Genomic DNA, 26,957 nt, shown 5'->3' with positions numbered 1-26,957 from the left:
TGTTTTAATACGAAAAAAAAAAAGTTGTGTTAACACAACTTGTTGAAGCTCAGCAAATAAACCTATTGGAAAAAATCGTAGTACGCCACTGGATTGCTATCGAAAAGTGTCTCCATAATGTTTTCATTTCAACATCTTAGCACAAACAGAAACGGAGATAATGACCAAAGTTGAAATCGCCCAAATTTCAATTTTGGCCTATAACTTGAAAACAAAAGATAGAGGAATGCAGTTGATGGCATTATGTTTCTCGAAAAAAGACGAAAGTAATGTGCCATTCATTTTCCTCTATCTCATTGGGTTAAAAAGTTGTAGTTCAGGTATCACCAATTTTGCCCACCCTGTAGATGTATATCCACCTCCGTTGTGGGCAGCCTTGTTGAGAAGAGGCATCGAACCAATTAAGTTTTTCTTTTAGAATATGGTGCTCCATGAAACGACTCCGTTTTGAATCCTGTTCATGATAACTCAAATCAAACTTGGTATCGATCTTAAGAGTGAAAAAATCAGCGGGGAAATCAAGATTGTTGAAATATTTATTCACATTCTTTACACCATCACTGATAAATAATATTTTTTGTTCAATAAAATTATAATTTTAGTACGAAGTTTTATTTCACAATTATTCAAATTTATTACATTATTACAAAGTCTATGATTAACAGTACCTATTATCTCAATATATTATAACAACCAATGTTTTAATACAATCAGATTTTGTGTATTAAAGGTCAACCAGTTAGAACCAAAATTTTTTCACAGAAAAGAATTTCACCCACAAATCAAACATACATTTCCGACTAACTCAAAAACCGTTCTAACTGAACCTTTTGTTTGAGTTTAATTTAAAAAAAATGAAATGATTATTCCTAATTGGCAGTTAGTACAACCACATTCTTTTTAAATTTTCTGCCTTTTTGTATATAAAATAAAAGTTTTATCACTTAAGGTACGCCTTTTCAATTGCAATTTAACACTGACGCCAGGTAATAATTTCGATAAATACTCAACCAAGATCTATATTCCCGTTTAAATTTTGCGTACCAAGAAATCACAGAATTCTTAATGTATCTGAACTACTGATATTTTATTTTCCGATTTTTGATCAGTCAGTTTCAAATCATCCTTCCTGTGTCAGCAATTTTTATACTTTGTATTGTATCAATTGTTAGCTGAAACAAAAAATGCAATTAGAACACAAAAAATAACATATCCTGAGACACCACATTTGAATCACTTATTATAATGAACATGCTTGATTATCAAGGGGTAAATGAGGTATCATCTTGGTTCGATCATGCATTGTGAGTCATGTTAATAACACTTAAAAATCTGTGGGTCTTTATAAATGATTGTAACATCGCAATTAGTCTTCGAATTGTCCTGTGCCTCTCCCTACTAAAGGGTTTTGAACTTAATATCATAACATTTCAAAATTGACGCCCCCTGAGATGTTATTTATTTATCATTTACAAAGACTCCATAGTGGGACTTCACTTTTTTTTCAGTAATTAGAACTGTAACTTTCTGAAAAGGTTCTCCTGAGGTAGACTCAAGTTGAAGATGTGAAACATCAATTGAAAGAACAAAATGTACAGGGTTTATGATGCTTTTATGCATTTCCTAGTACTGAATTCTTAAAGCCCATAAAAAATACTACAAATTTGCCCATTTAAACGACCAATATTGACTGAGATAGCTATTGGGTAAAATATATACAATCACCCGGTACATACCAACGGTCTACAAATAAGCCTTTTTAAAATTTTCATTAAAAAAGGGAACATCCATTTAGAAAAGGTTACAAAAAACTTTTATTACGATTCCAGAGTGACTTTTCATTTCTGAATACGTATATTGCAAAAATAGCAATCGAGGGAATAATTGAATGGAATATAAATAAAAATTTGATGATAATGATATTCGTAATGCTTATAACTTACGCTCAGTTTCATAATCAAATTTAAAGTCCCTTTAAGCTTAAAGTTTCCTTCAGTGTCATTTTTACATCCAGTTTCATAATCAAATTTAAGCTTAAAGCTTTCTTTACTGTCATTTGTAGTAGGGTTAAAGAAAGCTTTAAAATTAAAGAGACTTTAAATTTGATTTCTGAATGGACATTAATCATCGATTGGAAACTAATCATCAAGGTTTTGTCAATCAAGCGTCAAGTGGGCTCTGGTACTTTGAATTGATATTCTGCGCTTGAACGTAAGGGGGAACGCCTACGAAAGTAGTGTAGCACTGACATGGCACATACATGACAAAGGCGATGCATAATTTTCAGATATCGCACATCTGAGTCAGTTGCGTGAAATATGTCGTTCTCAGTTCATATCTGAAAATTATGCATCGCCTATTTCATGTATGTGCCATGTCAGTGCTACGCTACTTTCGTGGGCGCTCCCACTAACGCTTAGCTTTTACTATAACCAAAGATTATAATATAGTAGAAGGATGGGAAACGAGGCGACTAAAGCGATTTGAGCGCCATCTGTGTGTCAAGCGTGTTTTTAAGAAGCTAGGACTGGTTAAAATATTAATTTGAGTGCCATTTCCAGAAATATATGAAATTTTGTAAGATTTCAGACGTCCATTTTGATCACAGAGGTTTTGAATGTTTTGATTCTCGTACCGATTTTTGTTTATCTAGCTCGTTCTAGTTGCTGATTATTGAGTTTTTTGTCTTATTCCTTGGTGAAAACGCCAAAATATTGTTCGAAAATTATTGAATGGTGAAGAATTGTGGATCGAATAAAATGGATTTTCCGAGATTCAAGTTTTTCACTCAACTAAGGAAAATGGAAGCGTAAGTATTAAAACTCGTAACATGTGAATCGTTCATTCATTGATTCTAATTTTCAGTGCTCCGAAGTGAATAAAATTCTCAGGACTTAAAGACAATGACTCAAATAAACACTACTGACTACACTATGTGCAGTGAACATTTTACTGCAGGTCTATTAAGGACTGTTCATCCACGTGAATTGTTCTATGCAGAAAGCATTCCTTGCATGAACAGCCTATTAAGCAGAAATTATGATCTTTATAGATCCATTCAATGATTCTCAATGGGGGCTACCGTATTTTTGCTCACCAGTTGGCGCCTTTGTAGAGAGAGGTCCTGAACATAGACAAAATAATGCAAGATTTGTTATTCTACGATGACGGGAACTTGTCATTTCACAGATCATAATATTGGAGAAATTGAATATATAAATATTTGGTTACTAATCAATATCTTGTTCGTCATGTGTGTAAGTCCCTTTCTGACAATGATTTGGCTTCACTTCTTTTATAGCGTTAAACACGTAATATCAATAAAAGTATTATAGATGTATGGGGACCATAAACTTAATATTAATCATATAGTTGAGTCTATGATTTGGACCTCACGCTACACTAGCACATCTAGCGGAGAATTCACACGCGGTAGCCCTCATTACTACCCCTTCAATATATTCTGAAATGCAAAGGTGTTATTGATTTCGATTCGAGAATCGAATGACTGTCAAATTGTTGTTTGGAAAGTCAAAGTTTTATGAAACCTGCTGTGAGTGTTTTGTTCATTCATTAATCAATTTGTAAATTGTGTCATGAAGAGACCATATCATAAGGAAATCAAAGCACCAAGGAACTATACTGACATAAAGGTCTTGTATATCTCTGTAAGGTTTTTTTTAAGTGTGGTTCTGAAAAATCTACATATGTAAGTAACTGGAATGTTTATACTATGATGGTACGTATATTGAATATTGATTCATATTAATTTCTGATATACATATGTATATTTTACAAATTTAACTGAGTTTATTAATTCAAACAAACCTATTGCACGGAAATAACACCTTCGCCGTATAGCATACCACCAAATACTTCAGTGCCCTTCAAAGCTCTATTTATTGCCCTTAATTTCAATTTTTGTAAATTTTTTATAAATTGCAAATAACCATACTTTTGTTTTGTCGCTCAGGATGTTTGTCTTCTGATCGAAACAAAATCGATATTGAAAGCTCAATTAAAAAACAGAAACCTGTTATTAAAAAGTTTTTCTGTATTGACAGTGCGTTTTCAGCGCCATCTCATTGTCAAGCGTGTTTTCACTGGCCAAAATGTAGTCGGTTTTTAGTACTAGAGATATGAGGGCGTTTCCTATTATACTACTCTATAATCTTTGACTATAAGATTATCTAGTTATTCTTTAAATTTGATGAGACTCAATCTAACTAGACTAGACTTCTGTTAGAAACTTTTCTTAAAAGCTTTCATTTCGAAAATTACTAAAGAGATTGTAACGTCATAAGTATGTCTACACATTCTGATTTGGAAGTACAAGCTAGGCGACACTTTCAAACTAAATACATGTAGACCTTCAAGATTATCCTACTTGACAATGAATTTTTTTTTAATGCACGTTATATAAATATCAAAAAATGCGAGAAGATTCATTCATTATTTGTCTGATCATAATCGGGGCGCAACAATGATATTCTGGAGTTTCCGAATTTGAATGCAGAGCAAGTTGAGCCGCGAATAATTAAGTGAATGCCAGTGGATTAATATGAAAAAATAATCGATATTAGGATTTAAAGAAAACACCTTCCAAGAGTCCCAAAACGGATTCTTGGTTGTACGAGTTAAGGGGAAGTAGTACATACGATTCGAGATCAAGACGATCGACATTGGTTGCTTTACGGATGCTACCCCAAATACGAAAATGTGTCATATCTTTGAGCAATAGCCTGAATTACGTACTGAGTCAGTTGAAAAGTAGAAATTACCACGTGAGAGGTGATAATAGGAAAATTGAATAATTTTCAGTTATTCCCGAATTTCAGCGTGATTTTAGCATATATTGCTATGAAAATCTATGCAATATATAAAGAATTGAGTCGTTATTTTTATCGAAATATGTCGAAAAACCGTCGAAAAATGATTGTGAAAACAAGTTTTATTGTAACTTAAGTTCAAGTTTTTTTTCTCATAAAAAAATAACTAAAGCGGAAAAAAAGAGACGGGGTAACATCAAGACGTCCTTCAACTTCAATTAAAAAAAAATCAAGGCTTCACGTAAGAAATTGAATGCCGTTTTTGAATGGGGATTCTTGAGGTATTACTTCCCCTTAAGATTGGTTAGTTGTTTTTCTCATGCACGACAGCTCTCAAAGATTTACCCAAAACTGGTTAAATTTTGAAAAGTTAACATAAGGTAGACTACCCTAAAATAAAACAAATCGGGGTTACCACCAAAACACTGTAGTAGGTCTCGGATTTTCCAACATTTATTTCTTTTATCGCGAACATTATTTTTACGATGACTCTTCAACCTACTTATGCTAAGGATACACTCCCCAAGCAATACAAACAGGGTGTCCCGAAATTAAGTAGAACAATTTAACGGTATATTCTGTGAGAAATAAATTCGATAAGAACTTCATATGAACCTACAGGGAGTTTCACCACGAACTGAATAGACATAATACATAGTCGTGTAAATGGGATCAGGAGAGACATTTTTAACCTATAATATAATATTTTGAAGCATAAACGAGACACAGGATGTTTAAGGTCAACCTAACCTAACCTATAATATAATATTTCGAAGCATAAACAAGACACAGGATGTTTAAGGTCATTTTTCAGCGATATTTCGTTGAATGTGGTGAGTTGCTTTTTTACAATCTATTTCACATGGGAGTATTAAGTAAAATAAATGATAGTATTAGACATGGAAGTGAGGTGCCAGTGTAGATGTTTGTACTTGTCATGTCATAGAGTCGAAAAATCTGAGTGTATAAATTTTCCCTTGCTTTCGCCATCAGTTACAGAAAGAATAAAATAAAACTACCTACATGTAGGTTCATATGAAAATTTTGTACTATTTCTCGACGTATTCCGGGAAACCCTTTTCGTGTTGATTCCAGTCTGACAAAAATCCCAAAGTAGACGCCACGAAACATTAATAATGCCAAAATTTTTCATAATAATGAAATACCCTCGACTTCAACGGGCGGGTTGTTTTGGTCAACCGACTCCTCGGCAAGTCCCGGACATGCTTCGATTGTCTCGATCAAATTGGTCAAGTCAAGAACTTCTACTTGAGGTTGTTCGACCTCTTCTACTTTGGCTTCCGTCGTTTCGACAACGGAAGTGGTTTTTTCCGAAGTCGCGTCTTCTACTATTGGCGTGCGAGTAGGAGGCTTGTAATTCATGATGGGATACGTCACTTTACCTGGGCCACCTTGATCCCTTCGCTGTTGTTGTGGCCGATAACCGTTCCTGAAGCCCCCTCTGTAACCCATGCCACCTCGGAAACCGCCACGTCCCCTGAAACTAAAAATTTTCATATTAAACACATATCATACAATGTGACTTGTACCTGTACAATAAGATCAACAAGAGATTCCTCCCACCAAATAAAACATTTTTTGCTTTTACCATTTCTACAGATTCGACTTCTTTGAAAACTGTTAAAAAATTTTTGGGGAGAGCTTGGATGAGAATGTGTTCTAAATAAATTTCTTGATCTTCAGGTTGACATCCAATGCACATTCAATCTGAACTTGGAGTTGAATTTCGAAGTCAAGTAATTTTTTCAATAGAGAATATAATTTTTTTTTTGTAGAATAAATTCTCCATATACAGGTTGTCCCACAGTGGATGATAAAAGCGTAATCGTCAAAATTAAGCAAAATTTTCTGATGCAAACTTGAATTACTCCAAAGAATAGCACAATTTAAAAATATTTTCGAATATATCCCACAAAAGTGGAATGGAGGTTAACTTTAATTTTTCAAATGGGACACACTATATTCAGTAGCCTGTTTCAATGCTCTGGAACTTCCTACATGCTCTTGTAATTTTTTTTACATATTTTTCTTCAACAGTTTTCGGAATATTTGTCATTTTGATAAAAAAATGATACTTGTAAAAGCTATGTTATTCAATTATAATTCATGAACCCTTGCACATACCAATAACAGCTTTACATGGGTTTAAAGACCCATTATAGCCAGCTATAATAAAGTATCTCCATAAAAAGACTATCAACATGACGAAGTTCAAATCGATTTCTCTTTATTTTTTCAAATGCATATTGTTGTTTTTCATCATCAAAATAACTATTCATTTTACTTCACTTTTTGTCAAATGAATAGTTATTTTAATGATGATAAAAAATCATATGCATTGAATTTGAAAAAACAAAGATAAATCGATTTAAAATTCGTCATGTTGATAGTCTTTTTTTGGACACTTCATATGCTGGAGATGCTTTATTCTAGCTGACTATGATTCTTTGAAATCTTGTCTTTCAATCCATGTAAAGCTGTTATTGGTAAATGCAAGGGTTCGTGAATTATAATACAATAACAGCCTCTACAAGTACCATTTTTTCAAGCAAAATAACAAATATTTCAAACTGTTGAAGAAAAATATGTGAAAAGTATACAAGAGCATGCAGGAAGTTACAGAGAATTGAAAAACACTAGTGACTATACTGTGTCCCAGTTAAAAAATTGAAGTAAACCTCCATTCTCTTTTGTGGGACACTCGATATATTCGAAAATATTTTTAGGTTGTGCTATTCATGGAGTTATTCAAGTTTGCATCAAAAAATTTTGCTTAACTTTGACAGTTACGCTTATATCGTCTGCTGCGGCATTAGTGGGACACCCTGTATACAGGATGGGCAAAATTCGTTGTCTACTGAGGGGATGTCTTGAGAACTATAGCAGCTAGAAGAAAACGGATGACACAGTTCCGAGCTCTTTTTTCAAAAAATCTAAAATCAGAATCATTTTCATATTTCGAGTTATAAACAAAAATTGAAATTTTGACGATTCCGAAAAGTTCTCATAACTTTTTTGTCTTTGAAGTTATAGATCTGAAACTTGAACATTCTTTGGCACTTTCATACGTAGAATCAACCGACAAAAGATTTTTTTCCAATTCAAAAATATCAAATTCAATAAAAGTTTGCATTTAAAAAAATGAAAATTCACCTAATGATTCGTAATGAAAAAATATTTTGAGTTCATCAGTTGATTCTACGTAAAAAAGTGCCTGTAGAAGGTTCAAGTTTCAGATTTGTATCTTCAAGGACGAAAAAGTCTCAAAAAAGAAATATCGTAGGAGGCTGCGGTTTTCACCGAAAATGAGCTCGGAAATGCGTCATCCGTTTTCTTCTAGCTGCTATAGTTCTCGAGATCCTCTCAGTAGACAACGAATTTTGCCCACCCTGTACACAATACACAAAAAGAGAATAGAGAATTTCGATGTCAAAGAATCGTTCTGAGAATTTAATGTTCATTTTTATTCTTGAAAAATGCCTAAAGAAAAATTCTTTTTCGCTCCAGAAGCTAATATTATTGGCTTTGTCAGAGAAATAGAGGAATTATTTTATGGAAGAAGCGATAGGGAAAAAATGTTTTTAGTTTTTCGAATAAATATAAATGTAAAGTCCCTCATCAAAAAATCTACTTGACTTTGAAATCAAACTTCATGGTCAGATTGAATGCCTGCATTCAACGTCTTCTTGAAGAATAATAAAGTTTCATATGAAACATTTTATTGATCCAGGCTCTTCCCAAGGAGTTATTCCAGTGGATCTTTCAGCATAGGTCACCCTGTATATTGTAACATATTTCCAAGAAAACTTTTCAAACTGGTATGTGCTTGGATCACAGATATCCATTTATCTATAGAATTGACAATTTCATATTTTTTTAGTAATTCTCAATTTTATTCATCAATATTCGTCGGAAAATTATAAATAAATACATAAATATTTCAACAGTAGCTTCTTGAGGTCAAAAGAAACACTTTTTTCCTATACCATTTTTTCTGATTCTGCCCTGATAAAAAGATACAGCCATTTTGAGTTTTCATAATTAGCTATGCTGTCCCCGGAAAAACAAAATTACCTTCAGCATATCTAGCTGAATCTATGACACTACACATCTGTGGATCTTTTGAACAGATTTGTATTCAGCCAAATTACCCAATTTCTTAAAATTTCCTGATACTTTTCAATTTTTGAACATCAAATTACTCGAAAACGGAACATTATACGAGAAAATGTGAAGAATACTTTTTTTTTAAAAACAAAACGTTAAAATAATAAAAAATAAAATAAATAAAATAAAAAATAAAATATTTATTAGATAGCGTCCAATTCAGTTTCAAGAGTTGGGTTCGAAAAAGATTCATCAAATAAATGAAAAATTATAATCGGGAGTTCATTTCATTCGATAAAACCGTTTGTGAGAAGTAAAAAATAACATTTTTTATGATTTTTCAACAGCCTGTATCTTTCAAACCGAGCAGATTCGGGAAAAAATGGTAAAAAAAAAGTGTTCTTTCGACCTCCAGAATCTACTGTATACAGGGTTACCATAACAAACCGTTCATTCGACGTTTCTCGGCGTCTAGGAAGATTATAATGAACTGTAAACCGTTGAAATTAGTTTGTTCAAATAATTTGTTGATATTAACTCCATCTCTGCTTGACATAAACAAAAGGCGAACGTTGTTCTACAGTAATAACTCAAAAGAGCAAATATTTACGACCATGTAGTTGCTTGTAAATATCACTACTAAAAATGGAAGATTAAACAGATTTTGGTTCGTAAAATCAAAGACTTTGTACTAAAAGAAAACTGATCAAATTTGACTTTCTTCAAAATGAAATATGTATCACCGACCAGAAAAATTAAATAACTTACTTTCCCCTCCGCGTTGCCGCAACTCCAAACGTTTCCGAATTGAGTTTGCGTTCCTGACGCCAATCCGTTCTCTGCGTTTTACCCTTGGCCCTTTCCACTGCCTCGCAAGAAATCTTGTCGAAGAAGGACTTTTTCTTGTCGTAGAATACCTCGTGCTCCTCCTCCTGCTCTGTTTCACCTGCCCCCGTTTCATTACCAGAATCATCCTTTTTCTCGCTTTCACCATTGATGACGCTCAGTGTTGTGTTGGTAACCTCTGATTTTGTTGTTCCTGTACTGCTGGCTTCGTCAACCTTCAACTGCAAATGGAATTGAATTCATCAGCTTTTTAACAAATTTTTGGAGGTTTACCATTTTTTTAACACCAAATTTCCAAGTCATAAATTATAAACGATGGTTGATATTTATCTGCAGCTGTATAATGTACAGGGTGGGCAAAATTCGTTGTCTAGTAAGGGTATCAGATTTGGAATAGTAAGGAAAAAAGAGCTCGAGAATGTGTCATCCGTTTTCCCACCCTGTATGTGCAGTAATTTCTATTATTACTTAATACCTAAACGCAATGTTTATTTCAATTAAATGGTTTACCTTCGACAACTGACTTCTCAACTCTTCGAATTCGGTGTTTGCTTTGTCGAAATCGTAATCGTTATCGAATTTCAATGTGTTCTTCTTCTTGCCACCCTGTTGGTTGGGATTGAGTCCGCCCTGGTTCTGATTCATAGGTCTGTATCCGCCCTGTCCTCCTCTCGGCCTGTTGCCACCACGTGCTCTCGGTGGCCCTCTCTGAATCCAACCTCCTCTCTGGTTCATTCCCATGTCTCTGGATTGATAGCCGTAGTTCTGATAATTTTGATTCCGTACACCCCTGTATTGTTGACGGTTTTGTGACTGATCCTATAGCAATAAACACAAAGCAAAGGCTGAATGAATGAGACATGATACTATTACGACAAGTTCTTTACAGCAATCCCTTGATAGGGAAAGAATGTGATCACTCGGTATCATTCATCAGATTGAATAAGGATAAAAATGAGAATGAGAGCACAAGAGCTATTTTATTACAAAACTTATTTGGCTTTTCAATTGTAGCTCTAATATAATACATTGAAACTTTAAAATTGAGCATTGAGCAAAGAGAGATAAAAAAAATACCCATTACCTAGTGGTACGAGCTCTACAAAGTAAAAAAAAAAGCCCGTCACACAGGATAGTTTTGCCCGAGCAGACCTAAACGTTGGGTTTTATTGAGGAATCCTTTTTTTTATGAATAAATCTGTTTCAACATTGAAAATAAACGATATTTTAAATTTTCTTTTTTTTAATTATCGTTTTTCGTGAATTCCAGCCTAATAGATATTTTCATCCAATATTACCTGTCTCTCACAAGTGACAAAAATCGACGTGAGATATACAGGGTGGAAAAAGCCTGCCAAACATTGTGAATAAAAAAATAAAAAATTGAAAAAAACCTTATCTACTTCACACCCTGTATACCATCAATTATAATATACAAGGTGGATGATTTTTAAATTTTTTCTTCACAATGTGCTGGTTTTCAAAAATTAATTCTTATGATCCGAAAGTCCCTCTAAATATCTTATATGACACTAATTATAAAGGGTGAAATAATAAAAAAAGCTTCATAAGAAGATTTTTATAAAATAGTACCTATTATTTCAGATCACACTTTCCTTCCCTATTATTGGAATAAACAAACATAGATAACTTTTCGAAAACTTAAATATTAATTTAAGATGTTACAAATTAAAAAAAAATCGAGGTTAGTAACAACAGGAAAACGTCACAGGATTATGAAAAAACAGCTCAGGCGAGAACGAAACATTTTGCGAAATATATAGGGTGGCAATTTGAAAGCTTGCCAGTCCAATTAGGTCGCAACAAGGATGATTTCAGAGAAAATGCAGGAACAGATCAATTTCTATTCGTAGAGGGACATTTCGAGCAGAATTGTAAGCCGAAATTTCCTCAACCCTAGGTGTAGGAGCTATCACCCCTAAATTTTCAATAGGGAATAGCGGGTGAGCTATACCTCAATTGAAAGATCACTTGACCCTCTACATGAATACTTTGGTTTGCAAATTTTTATTGAGTCCTTGAAGTTAGAGAGGCTGACAATTTGAAAACTTGCCAGGCCAATTATGTCTCGACAAGGATGTTTTTAGAGAAAATGGCGGAACAGGTCAATTTTTATTCGGAAGGGGACATGTTTCTAGCAGAATTGTAGGACAAAATCTCCTCAATCTTAGGTGTTAGGGGTGATTCTTAATAGGGAATAGAGGGTGAGCTATACCTCAGTTGGAAGACAATAGTATTATATAGAGGGACATATTGTCTTCCAATTGAGGTATAGCTCACCCTGTATTCCCTATTAAGAATTCCACCTAAGATTAAGGAGATTTTGGCCTACAATTCTGCTAGAAACATGTCCCCCTCCGAATAAAAATGACCTGTTTTGTCATTTTCTCTGAAAACATCCTAGTCGAGACATAATTAGAATGGCAAGTTTTCAAATTGTAACCTCCTGTAACTACTTCAAGAAATCAATAAAAATTTGCAAACAATAGTATTTATGTAGAGGAACAAGTGATCTTTCAATTGAAGTAAATCTCACCCCCTTTTCCCTGTGAAGAATTTAGGGGTGATAGCCCCTACACCTAGGGTTGAGGAGATTTCGGCTTACAATTCTGCTCAAAATGTACCCCTCCAAATAAAAATTGAGCTGTTCCGGCATTTTCTCTGAAAACATCCTTGTCACAACATAATTGGCCTGGCAAGTTTTTAAATTGTCACCCTGTAGAGAAGACGATAACTTGAAAAAGCAGAAATAGTCCCCAAAAGCTAAGCTAAAGAAAATATAGAGTTTGTCTATGAAATTACTTATTTTACACATAGGCTTATTATTTCCATGAAATTATGTTTAAATCGCGATGACCTGGGTGCTCAACCACAATAAAATTAATAATAAAACTTGAGTATTATATCGGAAACAACGAAATGAAAAACAGCAATAAAAACAATTCTGATTTGCGTGTCGAGATCAATATATTTCGAATTCAACAACTGAACTAAGAAAATTTGACAAATTTACCCTCCGTAACATTTAATACTTAAAGGTATATTCTTTTTTGGCGGATAGATCTCTGATAGCACTTGGATTTTATCACAGTTCTCACAGATCCATCTCCAAAAGTATCGAAAGAATCCATAGACCTCGAAAGGACCAAATTTTTTTCGATCTACGATTCTACGTACCTCAAAATACAAACTGTGAAATAATCAGGGGGGGATGAAGTTAAAATTTTTTCCTCCTTTCCTCGATTACCAAGATTTATTATTGGAAATAATAAACATTTGTGTGAAATGGACAAAAAGAACAGAACGGGCTGGACACAATATACTGCTACTGAAAAGACAAACAATATTCCAAACAGATCGACATCATATTCATTTTTGGAGTTGAAATTTACCTGTCCTTCGCCAGATTGACCTCTGGAGTCATTCCTTTCACGTGACCTCGAACCCCTTCTTCTGGAATCGTTGTTCCTCTGTTGATTTTGGCCCTGCATGGATCCACCTTTTTTGTCATCTTTTTTAGACGAATTTCCAGTCTGTACGCTCTGATCGACCCCTGATGACTTGTGGGAATGTAAACTGACTGGGGTTGTACTTCTTGAGGCTCCAATTATGTTATCTAAAAATGCGTCTATAACACTGAGAACTCTAGAAGTGCGCCAATTAGAATATATGTAATAAGTTGAAAGGCAAGTTCAAACACCACAAAATGAAGGCAAAAGTTCATTGTTAAGGGTTTCGATAAGCACAAAGAACACTTTTGAAGTTAACTTCTAATTTGAAGTGGATGACATCTGGGTTTTTTATGAAACGATTTTTATGAAGCATTGAACTGTATCAGCCATCCACTTCGGATTAAAGAAATATATTACCATTTCTATTCAATATACATTATGCCCATAATGGTAATACATAACAACAGAAAAGTAAACATGCATAAGGCTGCTGCCATACTGGGACGTAACGCTGTATAATAAAGATGCCTTTTAATTATTTCAACTGCATCCTCACCAAGTAAACCATATTGTCAAGATATCACTATCTTGATAGAGTAAGTATATAGGAATAGGTATTCTCAAAGCCCATTATTGACCCATGTTATAACAACGTCAGCAGTTCTGTTTTAGTAAGTGGTTCTTCACAAAAATCTTGAGTTCCAGGAAAAAATGCAAGAGACCAAGGAGTTTTTAAATCGAATAGGTTTCCTAATGGTTAAACAACTTCAAGGAATTGAAATACTAGATGTTTAGTCATTCTGAAGACATCGTGGCCCAGTAGGTTGCCTTCTCCTATTCATTGAAATCCCAACATTTGAGGTAAATTCTCTCAATCGTTAGAATATTTATTATAGCACAAATGCAATAATTGTTGCTTGGAAAAAATAAAATAACGAATCTAAAATTGGACCAGAAATGTGGATGAGAATACTCAATGTAATTGTTATAGATCTTAAGCCAAGGTCAACTTGAACCGTATACGTCCCTACAGTATTACCTTCGTATGGCAGCAACCTGAAAGTATGATGGTACTGGAGAAGTGAAGAGAGATATACGGTCGTTCAGATAAAAGGAGAAACTGTCGTTATAGTTTTGTATTTTAGGTAAATTTTCAAGAAAGTAAACTGAATTAGGTTTATTATTTAGTATTTTCATACTACGTCTCCTATATGTATACAGGGTGGGCTTTTTAAAACGAAACAGACGAGATAACGGGCGGAATAAATTTTTTTCGAAAAAATGCTCGGATACGTCGATTTTTGTTTCGAGGGGGACCACTTTTAAACACAAATTCACAACTATATCGCTTCAACCCTTAGTGTTAGAACACCAACCCCTAAATTTTGAATAGGAAAGATGGGTGAGTGATACCTCATTTGAAAGGCCTTTTTATGCTGAATTCAGCGTATTAATTTTTTTCTCATTTAATTCATTCGTTTTCGAGATATTCTATTTTGAATTTCGTACAGTACCAGTCATTCCGCTAACCATGATATGTGAAATCATCAATTATTCGACTAATTCATTCTGTGGTTACGATGGTAACCGTTAATTGTCAACATTAGACAACGAAATAATTATTATTGGTTCTTCTTCAACAATTAAGGTGAAAATGGTTTATTCTTTGGCAGAAAGAATTGAAATTATTTCTTTATTTTTCATTGTTGATGAGAGAAATGAACATTATTTTGATGTCTGGTGTATGGCAGTTTCATCAAATTTACAAAATAAATGAATAAATTCGCTTGATTCAGACAGCTTGCTTGACGACAATACCATAGTTGTTTCAAATTCAAATGTCAATATTTCAAGAATCAATGAATCAAATGAAGAAAAAACCAATATGCTGAACTCAGGATGAGAAGACCTTCTAAATGAGGTGAAATTTACCCCATCTTCCTCATTGAAAATTTAGGGGTTGTTGTTCTAACACTAAGGGTTGAAGCGATGTAGTTGTGAATTTGACTTTAAATGTTATCCCCCTCGAAACAAAAATCGACGTGTCCGAGCATTTTTTCGAAATAAATTTATCTCGCCCGTTTTCTCGTCTGTTTTCGTTTTTTTTTTTAAAAAGCCCACCCTGTATGAAAGAATATGATGGAAAAATTTTCCGGCACTTTTATTTACGTTATAAGTCCCTTATACTATTATTTCTCTCGTCACTTCCCCAATATAAATTGTTTGTTGCTCGCTTAGTTCTAAAATAATTTGGAACCACCAACACACGAAAACACATGCAAACATACCAACACAATACTTCTAATCTAATGAACGTAGGGAGATACTCGATATATTTTTGAAACAGGAAGTGATAACCCCCAGGATAGCTTGAATGACTCGAAAAAAGTTTCTTGAAGGGCTTATTCGTTTCCCAATTATTCTCATAAGACAGGGATAAATGAGTTTTTTGAATTGCGTAAAAGTGCAAAGAAAATTTCTACATGTTTTCAAAATGAAGTACTTCAAGAAGTATGTTGGCAACAAAAGAAAGTACATACATCCTTACATTGAAGGGAAATTCCCCAAAAAAATATCAGTGGAGTGCTCGTTTTCAAACGTATTATCGGGCATAATGACACAGTATTTGAAAAAAGGAATGGAATAAGGCGACATATTTGAAAGCAAGAAAATAATGCAAAGAAAAGTTCTTTGAACCAGCTCATCAAAAAGGTTACTACGATTGGGATTCTTCTGGATATGCCCAGAAGCACTTAATAAGAATTGTGGAAATGTTGATGCAATATCTGAAATACCAATGATAAGTTTCAAATTCCAGCCAGCCAAATTCCAGGGTGTTCAAGTTATCTCTGGCTAAACTTCAAAGAGTAAATTTACAGGCAATTTGCAACAAAAAGTTTCTAATTTTTTCCATTAAAAATATAGCATAACTTGAAGATTGATTATCAGCTGGAACAAAAATCATTGTATACCATGTACCTGTGGACTCACTCTGAAATTTGGCCAGAGATAACTTGCTCACCCTGTATAGTTTTGTTAAAACAACGAATGAAACCTGAATGAAACGGAGATTATGGCAAGATTTCGACGATGATAATCATGCAGGAGATTCTTTATGAGCCCTTAATGGGAACCTATCTAAACTTTGGACACACATAGAGTAACATATAAGTTTCGATCACAACACATGTATGGATGGAAAACTCATGAGTCATTGTTTTTCTCCAAATTAAAATATGTGGCAAATTGTCAAAAATTCTCTAGAGAGAATCAATTGAAATGAGTTTGCACAATTCGGCCTTTCTTCAGAGACCCTAAGCAAGATTAGAAAATTAATTTTTTTTATTATTGATACAGGCTAAGTATCAATACTATACCAACTACTGAATTATACTTAAGACGAAACACACATAGCAATACATTCTTGCGAGCCTAGAGAGATGACAACATAGGCAAAGAGTAACAACAAGAATTTTCACTCTGTCAATTTCTATCCTTGAAAACAGAAGCCCAGTTGACATCAAACTCTTACAATTCGACCTATTTGAGTTATTCCTGAAATAGATGGCCAATCAAATTGAAGATAGTTTTTCGTGTTTCATCGGTTTCTAATGGTATCAGTCGAAGATAATGTTTAATTTTCAATGTTTTTCTCAACAGGAACAAAGAAACAAGTCATTTGTACTCACGATATCAAGTGAGCTTCTGTTTTCAAGATTGAATTTCTGTGGGCGAGGACAGAGTACAACTTCTTGTTGTTGATACTCTAAATGTCATAACGAAATAGCGCGTGAGCTCTGAAAACTAAACTCTGGGTCCCTGCCAACTCGAATCTGTTCAGAATTGCATGACGGACAAAGCTATTACTATGTGCCTGGTAGATAAAGAGGTTTGAAAGTGTGTTTGCTATCTCTCTCGGCTCTCGAGTATCTATTGCTGTGTGCTTACCATCTTCAATGTAGTTCGATTTCAACCAATTTTTATGAAATATTCCTGAGAACCAAAAATAACAATTTACATAAAATTGACGTTAGAAATCTTGAATTGTCGAGATAAAAATGAACTTCAGAAGGCCCAGGATTCCTAAAAATGTTTTCACGGTAATAATAAATACTTCAAAAAGCTCATGCAACTACTGGATTCCTTAGCCCATTTATTAGGTCTAATAATTTTATAATAATGGATAGTTATGTTTTCTATGTTGACAAAAAATTGATTTCATACTTTTACATTAGTTCTCAGCCAGTTTTTTACCAAAGATTACTCTTATGTTCGCTACAGCTTGTGGAGATCAGGTTGTTAAGCCATTTATGCTAAGGTGTATTTCTATTAGATTATCTTGTGAAAATAACAATTGGATGAAGAAATGCAAACACTGTTCTGATGATGGAAAACTAGCCACAAAGAGATGGGTTGTAAATAGTACTTTAATCTCTCCTGGGGATAACTTTCAATTTTTGATTTATATTCCTATAACACTACACAGGGCGAGTCTCATAATAACACAGATATTTGAGGAGCTCTAAAAATTTTGTCTTCCCAAGGTAATCAATAATCAAAGAGGAATTAATTAATGAGAACTATTCATTTACTACATAGAGATATATAGGGTGGGTTCTCACAAACTTGCCAGTGGCATATCTCAAAGTTATAAGGGGTAAGGAAAAAATGTTTCAATGGTGAGAACAATAATGACACCTTTAGGCTATCACCCTCCACTCTAGCCACCCCAAAACCAGAAATTCAAGTGGTACCCCCTAATTAAACTAGTATAGAATGTTCAACTTCTGCAAATTATTACAATTTGTAATATTCCAAATCAAATGAAAAAGAAGTTTTTTGGCCAGAAAGGAGCCTCGAAACCAAATCATTCACCAGGCTGTTCAATTCTTATACATCAATACCAGTTATACAGTTCAAATTCAAGCCGAGTTCAACATTGTACCAAATTCTAGTAAAAATTGTACAGAATTATGAAAGTTGAGCTGGGTTCAAACGAATAAATTGAAAAATATTCTGGTTTTATGAAATAATTTCATTTCCTAGCAGTCTTTGTACAAAATAAATTGAAGCGTACTGATTCAATCACACTATCATTAATTTACTGAAAGTTCAAAAAACTTTGTTTGCACACTCATAATTTGATGATAATGGTTTCCAGAATGAAGTTACTGAAACAATTTCCGAGTATATTGATGAATTAGAAGTGTAGAATCATCAAAGGGACATATTAATTTCAAAAATAACATTCTGAATGTTCGTAACTGAACTAATTGATACAGAACACAATAAAGCACTGATTCCCCAATCATACTTTGTGAAACTGGGCTATGGTAAGAAAAAGGATAATAAAATGTCAAATATCTGTGATAATACAAGACTTTCCCTGAATATTATACCTATCTCATAATTTCCTTAGTTCCAATTAAATAATCCTAACTACTTCTTTATGAATGATGGATATGGATCAATGGAATGCAGCAACTACAGTGAAATGAAGCTATGAAGATACTCTGCATTCTAAGCAAGCAAAAATTGTTTAAATGTATTTTACCATTTGTAGTGGGCCTAGTGGGTTCAACGTGTGGAGAAATAACATTGACAGTTTCAGTAGTAGAACCTGGCATGATCAACTCACTTTGTTTGCTTGATAATCCCCTATTGGGTACACCCATGCCAGGAGCTAATCCACTAGGCATGGCACCCATTCCCATACCTCCAAAAGCTCCTCCATATTGTGCCATAGTAGGTACAGATATATGTCCTACAACTGAGTGTCCACCAAACTGCTGATGCCCTAAAGATGGCGGTACTGAAAGCTGCATTATGGCAGGATCATTGAGAGCTTGAGGTGGAACACTATTAAGCACCCTTATATCTTTGATGTCCGAGCCACGGAACAAAATGTAATCGTAGACTTGATTTTGAGCAGGAATAGGACATGTTGTCTCCCTTTCCTCAGTACCAAAAGACCTCACTGAAATGAAGATAAATCATTAGAACTATCAAGAAATACACAAGAAAGTATTGAAAAAAACTAAGAAAATTCAGTTTTCCTTGAAACACCAGATTTTCATTTATTTCTAGAGAAATTTTTTTCAAGTAAGAGTCAGAGCTTCTCTGTGAACATAGGTGAAGCAAATTTCTTTGCATACAGAATTGGAAATTCACATATCCATGATCTTAACATAAGTATTTGGTTAAACTTTCTTGAGGGTGAATGAAATATCAATTCCTTCAACTATAATAATATTCATATAAAAAACACATACCATAAACACTGCTTGGTTCCAAAAAAAACTAATCATTCCAATATGACATCTGGGACTATTAGATAAAGTTCCCCTTTTTTTTTTAAAGATTTTTATATGGAAATGATTTAGTTGGAGAAATTGTATTGTTTGGTAGTTATGATATATGAATTTTCAGGTAAAATGCATAGGTATTTTGAAATTTCAACAATTGTATTACATGTTTGAAATAAGAGAGTGAACTTGTCATTAGGAGTAATAATATATGAATTTGATCTGTATTGAATGGAGCTTCTACACTGAAAACAGTAAAATAAGTTGGACATTTAGAAGCTGTTTATCCTCTAAAAATGAAACTTCTCGAGCATAAACGGAAAAATAGATTGTAAAAATATAACTTGTTTATGGATCGAATAAATCATCAAAAGTACTCAAAGTCAAATTAAATTGGTAATTCATATAACTGTAATGAATCAATAATTCAGTACAGGAATCAAATTGTCTTAAAGTGACATTCTTACCAGAGGATAAAGCTATAGTACATTCTTGGGGGTCAACTGTAAATAAACGTCCCTCATATCTAATATCTGCCTTAGATATTAGACTTATTTTGGAGCCCAGCTCCGGCATTCCTGTACTCATTTTGAATTATCCGTAATTGATTATGGATGAACAAGATGTTAATTGATTCACATTCACCACTACACAAAATTCTTCTTGGAAATCAACCGATGAATGGCGTTATCAAAACAGCTGGCATAAGTGACATATACAATGCGCAGACTCTGATAAATAACATAGAAAATTATTAACTATAATTTGAAAAAATAATGTATTTTCGAGAACTATGTAGCTTTTCAAATCATAAATACTTCATTGAATGAATTAATAATGAATGATGTAGCTTAATGTATTAATATTAAAGACTGATAATGTAATCCAAATCCCTATTCTGGAGAAAATTTCATCATATTCTCGAGTGAACAATTGTAGCGCAGCATATTAAGTTTTGTCGAAATCACTTTTTGAGGGGAGATAATCATAAACAAAAATTTCGCAATAATATAAAATAATTTTCCTTTCGCATCATAGAATCTGTTAACAGTCGCACCAACACCACACTTCCGCGGTGCGGTGTTGAAAACGAAACGACAGGATCAGAGGTTGAATTACGTAAACTGTCAAAATATCCAAACTACCCTTTTGCTAGAGTGATGTATTTCTAATCAGAAGTAATTATATAAATTACTTTTCACAAATAGAACACCACCTGGGACTTTCATCCCAATAAAATAAATCAATTAATTTAGGTTTGAATATCATAATCATCCCCAATAATCATCATGGCTGCGAGGGTCGGTAGGATTTGTGGAATTGGGCTTTTGAAACCTAATGCTGGATACAATTTCAACCAGGTACAGAACTTTAAATTACTTTTAATATGTTTTGTTCAAGATTAATTAAAGAATACTCGTATCTATAAAATATTTCATAACATCTTGTCTTTATTTCTCACAAGTTCATTACTGATCATAGGATCTGGCTTGCTATAATTTTGCAATTTGTCTGGACCAAACAGAACGATCTATATATGATAAGTATTTTCTGATTATATAACTTAACCTTCCAGATAAGTCCCATAACCACACAAAAAGGATGGTCAAAAAGTCGTAAAGCTGTAAGAATTTTTTTCCGTAGTTATGTAAACTTTACTATAAATGTAATTTTTTAGCTAATTGGTGCATTTGGAGTTGTGGCAGGTGGTGCTGGTGCACTTCTTTTTGCCTTGGACCAATCTGTTAAAGCTACCGATTTGGTGTTACACCCTCCTAAAAATTCTTGGAGTCACAATGGACTAATTCAATCATATGATCATTCCAGGTATTAATTTTCATGGGATCCCATTCACATTGGTAACTTGAATGCTACTTATTCGAGATATTTCCTCCATATCTATCTATGGAGCGGGTAAAAAGTAATGCAAAAAATTCGTATCTTTGGTACTATTTTCTAGACAAATGTTTGAACTCTCGATTTTTATTTCAAATTATGAAGCTTTTAGTGTATGATTGAGCAGTTTATCATGGAAGGTAATTGAGTTTAAATGGTAACAGTAACTTTTCTTGCTTGAAATGGATAGACCTTTAGTTGCTGAGGGTTATTTTGTCATCAATGGGGTTTTATTACAAACCATTTTTTTAATATAGGGATGGAATGGTTAAACTAATTGAATTCGAACTTACTAAAGACATGTTTTTTATAACACAATATTTCATATAAATAAAATGGCTCCATTGAGCATTAGCATGCCCCAAACACCATACAGGGTATCCCAAATTGTTTGATTTTGGCTGTTTCTGGTACTACTATGCTAGATAGGGAAAAATATTGAAAGGAGTCCTGGACTCGATTTTCGTGAAAAGTCCAGTAGTAGAAATAGTTTCAGAATATCTTCCTTTGTCTTGAAGATATAACCAAATTCTGATATTTTGATGATTCAGAAAATGTTCCATACTTTTGTACTCTTGTACTAAATAACCTTCGTTATTTAAAATGTATACTTTCTTTTTTGATCTCATATCATAAAAAAAAAAAAATTGTGTTTCAAATATATTACTTACATCTTCAAGGCGAAATCAGCATAAAAGTCGAGTCTCATACATTATTCTATGAATGAAGTGGACATAGAATGCTTCAATACAATATAATGGTAAAGGCGAAAAGAAGCATTGCCAGAGATATAGACAGACAACTTTCATAATGATGTGGATTCACAAAAATCACATCACTTTTCAAATTGGATAGTTCATTCGGGAAACCGTGGATGGGAACGCATGGTCCTATTGCCTGGCCAGCAAGATCACCAGACCTCAATCCTTTCAATTTTTTCGTATCAGGATATGTTGAGAACAAAATTCTAAAGACTCCAGTCATAAATAGGGCTGACTTAAAGCAGAGTCAGGAACGCCATTATAAACATTTTCCCGCGTAATTCTGTTGAATACAGTGAATTCTCTTAAAAAAAGATGTCGAATTTGTTTATAGAATGGTACTTTTTATGAGTTATATTAAAATTGATTATAGAAATTCCGTTCGATATTTATTCAAATTGGGTAACATGAATTATACAGGGTGGGTCTGACTCGTACAAATATTTCAACAGTAGATTCTCGAGGTCCAAAGGAACACATTTTTAACAATTTTTTTTCCGAATCGGCTCGTTTCAAAAGATACAGGCTGATTAAAAACCATATAAAAATCTATTATCAGTTCCATCTCACAAACGGTTTTATCGAAGGAAATGAATTTCGAAATTAAGTTTTTCATTTATCTGATGAATCTTTTTCAAACGTAAGATATCACCCACATCTTCCAGTTTTCTCATTATGACCATAACATACCATGAAAATACCAAAAATTCAAAGAACCCAACTCTTGAAACTAAGTTGGATGCTCTCTTATGAATATTTGAACGATTTTTTGAATAAAATTATTCCTCATATTTTCTCGTTTTCGGGTAATTTGATGTTCACAAATTAAAAAGTATCTGTGAAAGTTGAAAAATTGGGTACTTTGGCTGAATACAACTCTGAAAGATCCACAGATGTGTAGCGCCACAGATTCAGCTAGTTATTCTGAAGGTAATTTTTTTTCCAGGGGTAGCACAGCTCATTATGAAAACTTATAATGGCTATATTTTTTATCAGGGCTGAATCGGAAAAAATGTTGTAGGAAAAATTTGTTTCTTTTGACCTCAAGAACCTACTATTAAAATACTTGCACGAGTCAAACACTCCCTGTATATACAAGGTGTACCAAGTTCGAGGGCCGTTTAGGCGTTTCTGGAGAACTGGACTTCTTGAAATCTGAAAATTTGGATCATGACATTGTTCGACATTATCAACTGAGCTGAAATTGAGGCTAAAATATTCTTGAAGTCTAAGCACTTTCAGTTATACAGGGAATGAACGTATAGTGTTTTTTACTTTTTCTCTCATGATATGATTCGAACAGAAATATATTCGAAATTGAATACATATCAGAAACGAAAAAATAGAAAAAAAAATTTTTGAACAATTTATTTCCAATCCCTGTATAACTAAAAGTGCTCACTCTTCGAGAATATTTTAGCTCAGTAGATAATGTCGAACAATATCATAATCCCAATTTTCAGATTTGTAATAGGTCCAGTTTTCCAGAAACGTCTAATAGGCCCTCGAACTTGGTACATCCTTTATACAGGGTTGGGATAAAGTTTGGCACCAAATTAATATCTTTAAAACAAAATGGGATATATTTTTGAAATTTGGCAGCTGAGTGTAATGGACCACAATGCATCTGATGAGCATATTTTCATTAATGAGATACTTCCGGTTTAACCGGAAATGACAAAACTTTTTTTTATTTAAATGGGACAGCCTGTATATTTCTGCAGATTCTGAAAGTGCACCTTGTTTCGGATCTGTCCATATCGAGTTCCATGTAAAAATTATCTGTAAAAAGAAGAAATTCATTCTTTTTGTACATTTGAGAAAAAATCCATTCAAATAAATGAATCGTTATTTGTATCAATAGTGAGGAATAAAACGGAATACTTTGTATTAGATAACTCTTTCTGCTTTTCATGACGTATTTTTTTATGAAAATCTATAAAAAGCAGAAATACAGGGCTTTTACTAGTAGAAAAAATTTATTGAAAATAATTTAAAAAAAATCTTTTAAAATGTTCGAAGTGCTTGCCATTCACCTCCTGACAATAAATTTCAAAATTACCGTCCGTTCCGTTTTAAATATATTAATTTGGTGCCAAACTTTATCCCAACCCTTTATATGTATATTTATAAGAGCTTAGCTTGTACTCGTAACATTATTTGCAGGGTAAAAATATATAAACAAACCATTGACATTAACCTCTCGAATTTACTACATAAAAACATTTTTAGAAGAATTCCTAGCATCCAAAGCACTAACTTTGATAGTTTTATCAAATTTAAAATGTAATGCACATTATGCGAAATTTCAGAAAGATTTCCATTTTTCAAGACTCAAAATTATAGACTATTATAAGATTACCTATAGATAATTCTACATGTCTTTGACATCAGTTGAGATGGAGGAAATTAACAGATAACATATTTTTCTCACAGTTTACGAAGAGGGTACGAAGTCTACAAACAAGTATGTGCCGCCTGCCACTCTATGAGATTCATTGCCTACCGCAACTTGATTGGTGTAACCCACACCGAGGATGAAGCCAAGGCTGAAGCTGCCGAAGTTTTGGTCACCGACGGTCCAGACGAGAACGGAGAAATGTTCCAGAGACCTGGAAAGCTTTCCGATTACTTCCCTAATCCTTATGCAAATGAAGAAGCTGCGCGTGCTGCCAACAATGGAGCTTATCCTCCGGACTTGAGTTATATTGTGCTGGCTCGTCACGGAGGTAAGAAAAAACTGTTTCTTTATCCGGATCGAAGTCTATTAATTCAGATAACGAACTCCTTAACGAATCTTAAGAATACATCTACCTGTTAGCCGAGGTTATTTTTGGAAACAAGATGAAATTTTGTAGAGGAATATATCGCTATTTCTGGATGCATTTAAGATGCAAAACATGCATTGTTATAATAATATTCAATACTAAACTTCTTACAGCTTGAGTTAGCTCTTTGATGAGAAGTTTTCCATGTCTTTCAATTTCGATTGAATTTTGAAAAACAGTACTTCACTTCGAGGTTTATTTCCATTAATCCTTTCTTAGTAAAATTTTTGTGATAATATTTTTTTCCAGGTGAAGATTACATATTCTCCTTATTAACTGGCTATTGTGAGCCGCCTGCTGGTATAGTACTCCGTGAAGGACAGTACTTCAACCCATACTTCCCAGGTGGTGCCATTTCAATGGCCCAAGCACTTTACAATGAAGCTCTTGAGTACGCAGACGGTACTCCTGCAAGTGCTAGTCAATTAGCTAAAGATGTAGCTACTTTCCTCAGATGGTGTTCAGAACCAGAATTAGAAGATCGTAAAAGAATGTACGTCAAGGCAGTCGGTATTTTCTCACTTCTGATTGGTAAGTTTTCAACAATTTATTTAAATTTCATCTTCGGGTAAAGTTCATTATTGACGACCTTGCATTTTTACAAAATTTGTCTATTGGGAAATTGCACAGTTTTATAATGATAATCCATTTCTTTCATTCATCATTCATTCATTCTTTTCAGCTAGCCCACATTTTGTTCCTGAAAAAGGTCAAATGTGCTATTCATCATTGCTTATTGAATATTTAATAAGGATGCCAATTTTTTCCAGGTTTGACATTCTATATAAAGAGGCACAAATGGAGCACACTGAAAACTAGAAAAATCGAATTCAGGCCCAAGAAATGAGCGCAAAGTATAGATTGATTGAACTATATAGTGTGACAATTAACGTTCGTAAGACCTGTAAAACTCTGCTGTTTACAATTTCTATTCATTTCTGGAATGTATATATATTCAAACCACGATTGACACAGTTTATCATAAGCTCCAACAATTCGAAAAGTATTAGTTTGTCATTTTATTAACGTTATTTGTTACAATAAATTATATAAGTTTTAATCATAATTTAATTCAAATTCTATTCTGTCCGATTTATTATTTACCTCTGGTCCTTCTTTTTTTTTAGAAATCATTTTGCATTAACTTGTTACGATTGATTTTTAGTAAAAAGTTATTTATTACAGGCTACATATTTTTATTATAAAATAATTCCTTTTTGTGCTATATCATACAGTTTTATTTAGAAGTAAAAACTAGACCATATCAAATCATTGAAAAAAGTTTTCAGGAACGTTTGAAATATACAAAATTATGAAGCTTTTTCATGTTTAAAATAGATATTTTCCTATCAAGTGCGGAAAGTGATACTTGCCCGCACCAAACTGTCGTTGCCCGAACGATGCGAAGCAGAGTTCGGGTAAGCAGTTGAGTGCGGGCAAGACACTTTCCGCAAGAGTTAGGAACAATATTTTTTGTACAAGCGCTTGAAATATATAAATGTATCCATTTCACGAAACAGATCATAACTCATTTGATTAATTCATATATAATGACAGACGTAATTCTGCATGTCGTTACTATGGGTTTCTCATCGTCGACGTTCTGTGCATAGAAAATGATAGAATTTAATTAAGATGTGTTTTAGACATCTTAAATTTAATTTACTCTATAATATTTGCGTGCGGGAAAAACCCCTGCTAATCCATTCCCGCACGCAAATGCGTGCGGGAAAGAAATAACAGGCGTTTTTCCCGCACCTTTTGGGAAAGTGACTCTTTGCAACTTGGAATGCGTGCGGGAAAAAGGTTGAACGCGCACGCTTGTAGAAAAAAGTTTTTTCATTTGGCTAACACAAAATTGTGATTCTCAGCCTTCAAAAAGAATGAGTAT

General features: G+C 33.6%; 2 protein-coding genes across 6 annotated transcripts; one reads left to right on the top strand and one right to left on the bottom strand.

Moving 5' to 3' along the window:
* Positions 1–596: 596 nt before the first annotated feature.
* On the bottom strand, positions 597–20,278 carry LOC123307710 (protein LSM14 homolog B). Of its 5 annotated transcripts, none has more exons than XM_044890123.1 (7): positions 20,049–20,278; positions 18,831–19,253; positions 13,217–13,452; positions 10,314–10,622; positions 9,726–10,024; positions 5,996–6,333; positions 597–1,172 (listed from the first exon to the last, which is right to left on the bottom strand). In XM_044890123.1, exons 1-7 carry the CDS (start codon positions 20,167–20,169, stop codon positions 1,162–1,164), a joined length of 1,737 nt encoding a protein of 578 aa, XP_044746058.1. In that variant the 5' UTR covers positions 20,170–20,278; the 3' UTR covers positions 597–1,161. The 5 variants fall into 5 exon arrangements, with proteins under 5 accessions (XP_044746058.1, XP_044746087.1, XP_044746066.1 ...); XM_044890152.1 differs by having other exon boundaries at positions 6,233–6,333; XM_044890131.1 differs by having other exon boundaries at positions 13,217–13,440.
* A 337-nt stretch (positions 20,279–20,615) lies between these two features.
* Positions 20,616–26,126, top strand: LOC123307739 (cytochrome c1, heme protein, mitochondrial). The gene is made up of 7 exons (XM_044890164.1): positions 20,616–20,759; positions 20,838–20,942; positions 21,158–21,205; positions 21,260–21,408; positions 24,675–24,967; positions 25,316–25,597; positions 25,837–26,126. The coding sequence occupies exons 2-7, from the start codon at positions 20,871–20,873 to the stop codon at positions 25,911–25,913; spliced, it is 921 nt and encodes a 306-aa protein (XP_044746099.1). The 5' UTR covers positions 20,616–20,759; positions 20,838–20,870; the 3' UTR covers positions 25,914–26,126.
* Positions 26,127–26,957: the final 831 nt, after the last annotated feature.

The sequence above is a fragment of the Coccinella septempunctata genome, chromosome 1 (genome assembly GCF_907165205.1).
Source record: "Coccinella septempunctata chromosome 1, icCocSept1.1, whole genome shotgun sequence".
Lineage (NCBI taxonomy): Eukaryota > Metazoa > Arthropoda > Insecta > Coleoptera > Coccinellidae > Coccinella > Coccinella septempunctata.
This window is presented reverse-complemented; position numbering and strand designations above follow the sequence as displayed.

Excerpts from the sequence above, each read along its gene's own strand:
- LOC123307710 (XM_044890123.1), bottom strand. The coding sequence starts at position 20,169 with ATGAGTACAGGAATGCCGGAGCTGGGCTCCAAAATAAGTCTAATATCT. Across the intron at positions 19,254-20,048 it reads TACTATAGCTTTATCCTCTG|TGAGGTCTTTTGGTACTGAG; the intron begins GTAAGAATGTCA and ends TCTTCATTTCAG. Across the intron at positions 13,453-18,830 it reads CACTAGGCCCACTACAAATG|ACGCATTTTTAGATAACATA; the intron begins GTAAAATACATT and ends TCAGTGTTATAG.
- LOC123307739 (XM_044890164.1), top strand. The coding sequence starts at position 20,871 with ATGGCTGCGAGGGTCGGTAGGATTTGTGGAATTGGGCTTTTGAAACCT. Across the intron at positions 20,943-21,157 it reads CTGGATACAATTTCAACCAG|ATAAGTCCCATAACCACACA; the intron begins GTACAGAACTTT and ends TTAACCTTCCAG. Across the intron at positions 21,206-21,259 it reads GGTCAAAAAGTCGTAAAGCT|CTAATTGGTGCATTTGGAGT; the intron begins GTAAGAATTTTT and ends GTAATTTTTTAG.